Source organism: Gnatocerus cornutus, chromosome 9 (assembly GCF_029298725.1).
Source record: "Gnatocerus cornutus isolate USDA-ARS CGAHR chromosome 9, icGnaCorn1.1, whole genome shotgun sequence".
Lineage (NCBI taxonomy): Eukaryota > Metazoa > Arthropoda > Insecta > Coleoptera > Tenebrionidae > Gnatocerus > Gnatocerus cornutus.
In genome coordinates this window covers 11,143,871-11,153,584 of record NC_142241.1, presented here as the reverse complement: position 1 = coordinate 11,153,584, position 9,714 = coordinate 11,143,871, and the positions used below count along the sequence as shown (strand labels likewise).

General features: G+C 34.2%; 1 protein-coding gene across 1 annotated transcript; it reads left to right on the top strand.

The window, feature by feature from the left end:
• The first annotated feature begins 1,757 nt into the window (after nt 1–1,757).
• On the top strand, nt 1,758–8,190 carry LOC148168793 (sodium- and chloride-dependent GABA transporter 1-like). The gene is made up of 11 exons (XM_088046073.1): nt 1,758–2,011; nt 4,271–4,522; nt 4,572–4,835; nt 4,891–4,987; nt 5,039–5,171; nt 6,345–6,583; nt 6,629–6,845; nt 6,891–7,043; nt 7,225–7,428; nt 7,483–7,650; nt 7,702–8,190. Exons 2-11 carry the CDS (start codon nt 4,276–4,278, stop codon nt 7,825–7,827), a joined length of 1,848 nt encoding a protein of 615 aa, XP_087902199.1. The 5' UTR covers nt 1,758–2,011; nt 4,271–4,275; the 3' UTR covers nt 7,828–8,190.
• Nucleotides 8,191–9,714: the final 1,524 nt, after the last annotated feature.

Genomic DNA, 9,714 nt, shown 5'->3' with positions numbered 1-9,714 from the left:
AAGAAAGCAATTTTACAAACTTTTTCCTAGTAGTCTACAACTGGAAGAATGGAGAGGTCTTGTTTTTTGCCGGTTCGTCTTTTTGTTTTCTTTAAGCTAGACGTTTGTATTTTCGAAATTTTATCAAAAGTTTTTACGTAAATTGCACACAATCATCCAAATTTTATACATTTTCCAACTTTATATTTTTAAAAATCGTAATCGTAAATCGTAGCCCTGTAAATTGGACGTTTTTCTGATAAGAAAGTCAAAAATTGCAGGATTTACGACGTTGGATCTCTGTATTAGATACACTAAATCTCAGTATTGCGGCTGTAGAGGAAGAAAATTTAAAAATTTTATTGCTTCAGAATCTGGGTAAAACTAAAAAAATACATAACCTTCTATTTAGCCCTGTAAAGTGGACGTTTTTCGAATAAAAAAATCGAGAATTTCTGGATTTACAACTTTGGATATCCGCATTTGATACACCAAATTTTATTTCATTTTAATTTCTTTAAAAAAATATTATTCCAAAATCAGACTAAAACTAAAAAATTACAAAACCCTCTACTTAGCCCTGTAAATTTGTGTTAACTTACTAACGAATTAGTGAATGTTTGTATTTAATAGTTACTCATCGTATTTTCCACAAAATGATGAACAATTTCTTTCAAAGATTTCCACCCTCTAATTTTGGTGCATGAGCAACTGCATGAGAACAAGAACTTTTCTACAATGTTTGAATTTGAGCTGCGTTAGCATTATAACCGTTTCAAAACACAATCTAGCAATTCCAAAACCTTGGAAGTTTCATAAAAAGCTAAAGAAAATAAGTTTTTGTACCGTCGAACCAATATCTCTGAATTCACATCCGATGGAGCAAAACGGACTTCAGATTCAGAATCAGAGACCATTCATTCCATCTAAGAAGTGTCTTTATATTTGTAAAAAATTTGTTGACTAGGGTCATCATGGATTGGACAATTGAAAGCCACATCTAAATAAATTAGAAAAAAGTGAAATCTTGTTAGCAAATTTAACTTCCGAAGTTGTTACGGTGGATTTACAGGCGAAATTTGGAATCGAGAATTACGAAAAATGCGCAGACCGTAATTAATTAGCTGTGTAATCTTTACATACAATTTCCTTTGCCTTTTCATAATTTATAATAATGGTGGGGTTAGTACTCTCATGTTTTTCAAATAACGAGCTAAATTCAACGAAAGAATATAATATTCTCCGCTCTGAATAAATGTTAGAAATGTAATGAATCTTATTTTATATTTCTCCTCTTTTATTAAGCTCATGGTTATACTTTAATTCCTACAGTTCTAAATTTATATTAATCCCAATTAATTCAGCACAATTAGATTAGGCGACATTGATCGCGTATGCGATAGGATGTTAAAAATTCACTCTAGCTGCCACACATTAAACACGTGTCGTTCAACCAACCTTAACCTTCATTTTAGCTTATTGCTGACGCATTGTCCCGTGCAAAATATAGATTTTCGATTAAAGCAGATTTATAACTCCCAACGTGTTGCTGCAGTTTATAAAACTTCATCAGCAGTGTTCTAAATTACCTACTTTCCCACAAATCGAGAAACTGAAAAATTCACCCGATGAAATTGTCTGTTTTCTACAATCTTCGCACTTTCTCTGTACTGTACTCATTGTCTCCGGAAAAGTCGTTTGATGCAAGTTTTCCGGTAATGAGGTGGTTGATTGGGAGTACGAGCAAAACAAGCAGAAACTTCAAGAACTGACTGATTTTATTTTACCTATACTAACAGCTAGAAGAGAATGTGCAGATTACAAAATAGTTATGCTACCTATCCGCGGGGTATTTATAGAAAGTGAACGAACTGTATTGTTAGATGGCGGTTTGGTAGCACTGTGTAGTTAGTTCAACAAGTTTTCGTTGGTATTGCACGAAAATAGCGCTAGAAGTCGCCGCTACAAAATTCCACGGCCCCCGGCAGAATTTATTAGTTTGATTTGAATCGGCGGTACCCCAGCATATCAGGTAAGAAGTTTTATTTATTTATTTTTTTTTGTAATTTTTTTCCCTTCAGTTTTTGATTTCTGTACAAAGTTTTGTTTATTGTTTGCGACCAAAAATTTTCGATTTTATTTAAAATTTAATTCAGGTAGAAAAATTCAGACTTATTCGGTCTTCACTATTGTTGCATCAGCCGTGGATGTCTGTTTTTTAGGCCGATATTATGGACTGCCTAACTTCAGTTATTCGATAAGAGATAAAATGCAGACATTCATTCATGACCACGACTCTAAAATTCTTCGGTTTTGAATTTGGGTGTAGTTTTATCAGTTTTTTTAACAGAAAAATCTTTTTGATTTCGAATAGATGACCTTTGTCTACTCCAACATGTGTTACAGAATTGTTTAAATCGACTTTAATTGACAGTCTTGGTATTTATGAAACATAACATGTTGATTCTTATTGACATTATTCCAATCATAATTATATCAAATGATTGCATGCCCGTTGAAAAACTCGAAAGAAGGCAGCCGCCCAAACCAGAAACGTGTGTTCAAATAAAATTTTTATGTTTGTAATTAACTAACCTAGCGTTAAACACAGAAGTAATTACGAGTACAGCTCTTGATTTCGCAGTCCTGAAAACCGCACAAATTAATGGACTGTACTGTAAATGCCGTGGCAAATAGCAGATACGCTCTTTACTCTCATATAGTCACAAAGGAATTTTCCAGAAAAACTTTGCCAAAGTTTCATTTGAATTTATGCAGTTAGATGCAGACGAAGGCGTATCTCTAATTTTATTTTTTTCGTGCCGTGGCTGACGCTCTTATTTATAGAAAACTTGCTTTGATAAAGATGAAGTTTTCAATTTTTGTTGCCAAAGTGTCAATTAGTTATCTAACGATTTATTTTAGAATACTGCGCGGTTTTAAACCTAAATCTTTGTCTTCAAAGCTTCTGTTTCATTTCGATCAATCTGTAGGTGTTAAATTTGAAAAGCCAAAATGAACACAATGAAATAATGCTTAGTTATAACTGTTACAGAACACCTACAGATTTTTTTCGCAATTCAATAGAAGAAAGGAACACCCACTCTGCAGGTGAACAGGTAAAATATGTTCAATCACGGAGCTAGAGACGCATTCACAGACATAAATAATCTGTGCCAAGGTACTAAAAGAGTTCGTATTTCATTATTATCTAATTACAATTATTTCTCGGTAATTATTAATTATAAATAGATGAAGTAAAATCACATTATAAATAATTATTTAATAAATAATTTAATTCAGAGAACAAATATTATTACAATATAGCTTTTTTTTACCTACAACAAAATTGGCTGATGTAATTCACGAAACGAAACTCGAATTATAATTTACAACTGGTTTTATCCGGTTAGTTTTTTTTATAGATGATAATTCAAATTTACTGGACCATAGAAAATGAGTTAGATGCAGCAGTTCTGCAAAGCCAATTTTAACATTCGCTAAAATTATTTAAATTACGATTTTTGGAGACCGGGTGTTGACCTTTAAATTTTTCAAAGACGAAGGTCAAAAATATTTTTTCGAATCACGAAATAACTGGTTTTCAACCATTTGGCAAAACGACAGTAAACAACATTTTTTACTATTTTAATCAAATTTACAATGAATCCTTTTTTTTTAAGTCTAATGAAGGATTTTTCTAAAATGGACATGTCACATTTAATTCCATTTAAACGCAATTTGGAAAGAACTTGTGCCCAATTATCCTCATCAGATCCTCTCTCCGTGTTTTCTTTCCAAGTTAATGATCCTTACATTAATAAACGTGCTCGTTACGAAGGATCACAATTAATTTGCTTATTAAACTAGTAAGCTACATGAGTCGGCGTTTATCCCGAAGTCCCTTAATTGTCTATATCAATGTTTTTAAAATAAACTGCGATGAAAACGAAAGCTCCAGAGCCCTGTTCTTAAAAATAAGGTTCCCGAAATTAAAACATTGCCAAATATAAAAATAATTTGGAAGGCGAGCAGACACGTGTCCATTCGACCCTTGACCGAAAGGTTCCATTCAAGTGTGCACCAAACATGCCAAAAATGCACCCCTTCGTTTTCAATGGAAACTTGAGAGTTGTTTCTTATTATTAAAACCACTCAAGAATTTCTATTAATGATGCAACAATTGAATTTAGTGTCGCTATTAAAATAGATCCCATTCTGTAACTAACTGGCGGGTTCTAAAAATACCAAACCTGACCTAACATAAGTAAAGCCATGAACTTGTTTTTAGCTGCAATGTCGAACTCGTGGGACGTTCGGACTGATCCTCAGGCGTTCGAAAAGGCATCGTTTATAAAACTGAAGGTGTCCGAAGATGGGGGTCAACAAAAATGTAAAAAGGTCACTTATAAACCACCTGCTGAAGACGACGAACGCGGTGGCTGGGGAAATAAACTCGACTTTCTTTTTTCATGTATTAGTCTGTCTGTCGGACTTGGAAATGTCTGGAGATTCCCTTATTTGTGTTACAAAAATGGAGGAGGTAAAGAGGAAATGAAATTACGATCATGTTTTCAATTTCGGGCTTTTAGGGGCTTTTATTGTCACATATACAATAGCGATGATTATATGTGGCATACCAATGTTTTTCCAAGAGGTAGCAATCGGACAATATTTAGGCTCCGGGGGGATGACGTTTGTGGGGCAATTGTGCCCCATTTTAAAAGGAGTGGGATATTCAGCCATGACGTTGGTGTTTCTCTTGGATGTTTATTATTGTATTATCATTGCTTGGACAATATTTTATTTGATGAGCACGTTTTCCTTTTTGCCGACGTTGCCATGGTCGGGCTGTGGTAAGCATTTTTATTATTATTGTTACAAAATTATTCTATTTTCTCAATATTTCAGATAACTGGTGGAACACCAAGAACTGCTTCTCTTTAGTTCAAAACAATTCGGTGGCCAATGCAAGCGAACGCACCACCTCAGTGGAGGAATATTTCGAGTACGAATGGCCAAAATAGTCAATTTGGTGATAATCCAGTCTTACTTTTAGGCGCCGCGTTCTCGGAATTTCCTCCGGAATCGACGAATTTGGAGGGATGCAGTGGGGATTATTTGTCTGTTTAGTCTTCGGATGGTTGGTAATTTACATGATAATTCGAAAAGGATTGCATCAGAGCGGAAAGGTAATCAGAAGAACGATGAATTAAGTAAATTTCACGCAGAAGGAATCTGTGGAGGGTTATTAATTTTGCCACTGCGTTTATTCAAACTTAGAGTGAATATTGAGATAAGTTTGTGCATATTTGCTTGGCGAAAACGGGAGATAAAAAAACTGTGCTTCTTATTCATCTTAAAAGAGGTGGAAATTTGATCTCGGGAATTATACAAAAATTAAATAAAAATTTCCAAAATAAATTTGTGCACTCGGAATTTACAACTGCACTCTCATTGGACCTTGAACTCTACTATTAAATGTTGAGACTATTTTTAAAATTAGAAATGTAAATTTAACATCGGATTAAAAAAAACAATGTCAGGGAGTTCGATGAGTCAGTGAAAAATTTTTTCTTTGAATTTGTTAAGTATCTGGGTGAACTTCGAAATTCAATGAAAATAATAATTATTAGATTTTTCTAAGAGAATTGGCGGATCGTGTTGACCTTTTACAGGAATTCAAAAAAGTCGTCAGAAAATTAAACGATTCATTTTGACCTTTAGAAAGTACTTATTTTACATTCTGGCGCGTGGTTATTAAAAATGCAGTTGTGCAGATTTAATTTTCAGAACACCTGTTAACAATTAGATAGTAAAATAAATAGTCAAATTATCTTTAGTAAACAATCCATAAATTTAATTTCAATTGTGTCCACATAACAATTAGAGAATTATTTATAGCCAGAACTATTCATTTCGTGCAGCTGTGAGTTTTTCCTTTTTATTTTGCGACTTTAATTTGGTAATTGAACTCAGATAACATATCTGATTTGATTAGTTTAACCATATTTGCCCAAATACATTACAATTTAACAACAAATAAAAAACTATTATATCCTTTATTATTTACTTTGTGGAGATACGAAAAACTGTAGTTTATTTCGTCCTTTTGTCGTTCCAACGTCACGACCATCCCTTGAGCTTGGCATTGACAGAGTTCATTATCGCAGGATCTGATCGTTCACCCAGATCCTTCCTCATTATCCACAGTTGGTCGATTTAAAGCCCCACTTGATTATCCTGTTCCATGTATGTCAAGAGGGATCAAGTTATAACAAGACCCATTGTTGCACGGTTGGGCTCATTTAATTTATAAAGCTTCCAGAATTTCGTTTTTTTTTTTCAAACCCGAAATATTCCAGGTTATCTGGTTCACAGCCTTATTTCCATATTTCGTCCTGTTGATTCTCATGGGTCGTGCGGTGACCCTTAACGGAGCCGGCGATGGCCTTTTATATTTCATCACTCCGAGGTGGGAGGAATTATTAACCCCTGGACCTTGGATGGATGGCGCTACGCAGATTTTCTTCGCTTATAGCATAGGATGTGGAGCTCTGCCTGCGCTGGGATCTTACAATAAGTTTCATCACAATTCTTACAAGTAGGGAATTTTTTTCCATGAACTGCAGTAACTTTTTACTTTCAGAGACTCGCTTATTACGTGCATCATAAACACCCTCACTTCGGTCTTTGCAGGAGTCGTAACTTTCTCGATTTTGGGGTACTTAGCAGCTGAACAAAAAACGGATGTAGCGAGTGTTGTAAAGAGCGGACCGGGCTTAGTATTTTTGACGTACCCTGAAGTAGTGTTGAAACTTCCGGGGGCCGCTTTCTGGGCTGTGACCTTCTTTGTGATGCTATTGGTGAGTTTACAAGAAGTTTGAAGCAAGTTAACAGAGTGTTTCCAGATTCTAGGTATTGACAGCGAGTTCTGTTTAGTCGACGCTTTCATTACTGGAATTATTGACAATTGGTCGGAGGAGTTGAGACCACACAGAGGCAAGTTTACCGTGGCCGTCTGCTTCGTTATGTTTCTGCTGGGGATTCCCATGGTTACTAATGTAAGTTCTGGTTGAAAATCGGTGAACTTGCATAACTGGATTCTCTAAAGAGTTGTTATGGAAGTTCGACTGTATTAAGGACGCTTTTTGTCTCCGGCTGCATCAAATGTAAATTCGGATTTACATTGCTAAATCTCGGGGCAAAAAATGTGGTAATAATTTGAAGAATTTCCCTTTTCAGGGTGGAATGTACGTTTTCCAACTGATGGATTATTACTCCGCCTCCGGAATGTCTTTACTTTGGGTGTGTTTCTTCCAAACCCTGGCGCTTTCCTGGATTTTCGGCGTGGACCGCATCAGCGACTGCATCGAGCAAATGATGGGAATCCGACCGAACAGATACTGGACCATTTGTTGGAAATACTGCGGTCCCTTGATCATGATCGTAAGAAGTAAATCACTTACGATTTTCCCAATCTCCTCATCTTTCTCGATTTAGGCAATTTTCCTCAGTCACTGCGTGCAATACGTAAACCTCACTTACGGATCGTATAAATATCCAGATTGGGCCGAAATTATAGGATTCTGTATAAGCATATCGTCGATGATTTGGGTGCCTCTATATGCCATCTATTTCGCGTTTTCTCGTCCGGGAACCTTCTTGGAGGTTAGTGTCGTTTTAATCAAACCTTATCTAAATTGAAATCTTTTTTTCTAGAATATCAAGGAAGGAATCCAACCTCATATCAAGATGAGAAAAATATCGATTTGCGATAAAAAGACTGGTCTGCCAATTACGGAAAGTAACGTTGGGTTAATTTCGCCCAGTCAGTCTTTCAATTAAAAGGCGTCCTATTTTTATTTTGTGGTTTACGACGTAAAAGACCAATTAAATGGCTGCTTATAAATCAGTTAGAAACGCCTTGACCGTACTTAAAGTTAAATAAAAACAGACTATTATGAGCAAGTTCCTTTTGTTGTGGTTGCAGCGTTTCCGTTTTTTTACCAGTATGGCTTTGAGAGGAAATTCTCATTTTGTATTATCAGTATTTTAATACCAAATGTAATGTGTGTAATTTTTATTAATTTATGTTGTGATTTTATCTTAACAGTGATATTGTCGACGCTGTTGTAAAATACAATTTATGACACAAGACAATATTGTTCTTTAATAAAGATTGGTAGTTTATTACTACTAAAAAGTGAATTTAATGTCTTTTTTTCACCTTTGCCAAAACCCCGAATAATTTTTTTGATCAAAATCTCATAGCATAAAGCTCTCAAAGTAGCGTCCAGTTCTTCCAGAGTTAAATCAGGACGTTGTGGACGTTCAGAAGCACGAGAAATCTTGTTTCCCTTAATTGGTAATGTGGTGTATCAAAAATAATCCTCGATAAAGAGCCCAGAAACTGTTTTTGTAAACGCCAAAGCAAGTGGACTAGAAAAAATTCCTGGATAAAAGACGACAATTAACGAAAAAATTTATTTATTGGTAAATTAAATGCAAGCGTAAGAAATTAAATCTGTGGGACGATTTTTCTTATCTCTACCAATTTATGAATGATTTATTATCGTAAACAAACCAATTGTCCTTAAACTAATTCATTTATGACTGCTGGCAACAAAAAATGCAAACATATTTTTTACTCGTTTTATCAAGATCTATCTAACCCTGTATTTCCAGGATGGAATAATTCTAGTTATTTCTGATCAGAGATTGATACACGTGCTTTACTTAGATTAGAATTGTTTACTACCATAAGTTAATAATAGTAATAGTTTGTTTCATTAGCTATAATTGTCTTTGGAATACAAATGTCAGCACGAGGCCCAACTTTATCGTGTTTGGCGCACTTATAAAGCCGCCTCATAGTGACACGTGGGTAATAAAAGTAAAAGTTTAGTTGGTCAGAGGCGGAAAAATACTATGAGGGTTAAAATTGATGTTTTGCCGGATGAGCTATTTTATTTTTGATGGTATAAAGTTTGCATGCTTTTTAGTGAGTTTAGAAGACTCTAATAAAAGCGGGCGTGAAGTTATTTCCTTTAAATTTTCAGCACTTATTCTCATCTCAATATTGGTTATAAACTTTTATCTACGGTCGTTTAAAAGGTAGAAGTTTTTGAACAGATTTTTGTTCAAAAAGTGTTTTTTTTTAGCATTTAACCATTGATTACCCCTAATATAAATTACGAATGAAAAACGGTCGTCAATATAACATTGTAAGATACACGTGTTAACAGTCGTCTCATTCGATTAAGAATGATTTTTTTGAACTTTCGTATCATAAATGACTATTTTGTAGTAAAAAATAAATTTTGGCCTCTGGAATTGCAATGCACATTTCTCTCTTCTTTTTTTGGTTCGATTTGAAGAGATGAATTTCTAAAATTTGAATCGTTTGCTTTATAACTTAGCAATTTGACGCAATTAATAAATAGCTTAAAAATATTAACCTCCCCAAATTTCTCATAGCACAAACATTTTTTGGTTTTATTTAAAAAAATGAATTTCTAAAATTTGTATCTTCTGTTCTATAACTTTGTCATTTGGCATAGGTAATAAACAGCTTAAAAATAGTAACTTCCTTAAATTTCATTAATAAAGCACTTATATTTTCAAAGTTACGAATTTTTATTAAAAAATTTGGATTTTTTTTGGTTCTATGTAAAAAAATAAATTTCTAAAATTTGTGTTTTCAGTTTTTAATAACTTTGTATAATTTGGCAC

What these genes read in the sequence shown, in the direction of transcription:
- LOC148168793 (XM_088046073.1), top strand. Translation starts at nt 4,276, where the DNA reads ATGTCGAACTCGTGGGACGTTCGGACTGATCCTCAGGCGTTCGAAAAG. An exon ending in GCGGTCCCTTGATCATGATC is followed by an intron (nt 7,429 to 7,482) that starts GTAAGAAGTAAA and finishes TTCTCGATTTAG; the next exon opens with GCAATTTTCCTCAGTCACTG. An exon ending in GTCCGGGAACCTTCTTGGAG is followed by an intron (nt 7,651 to 7,701) that starts GTTAGTGTCGTT and finishes CTTTTTTTCTAG; the next exon opens with AATATCAAGGAAGGAATCCA.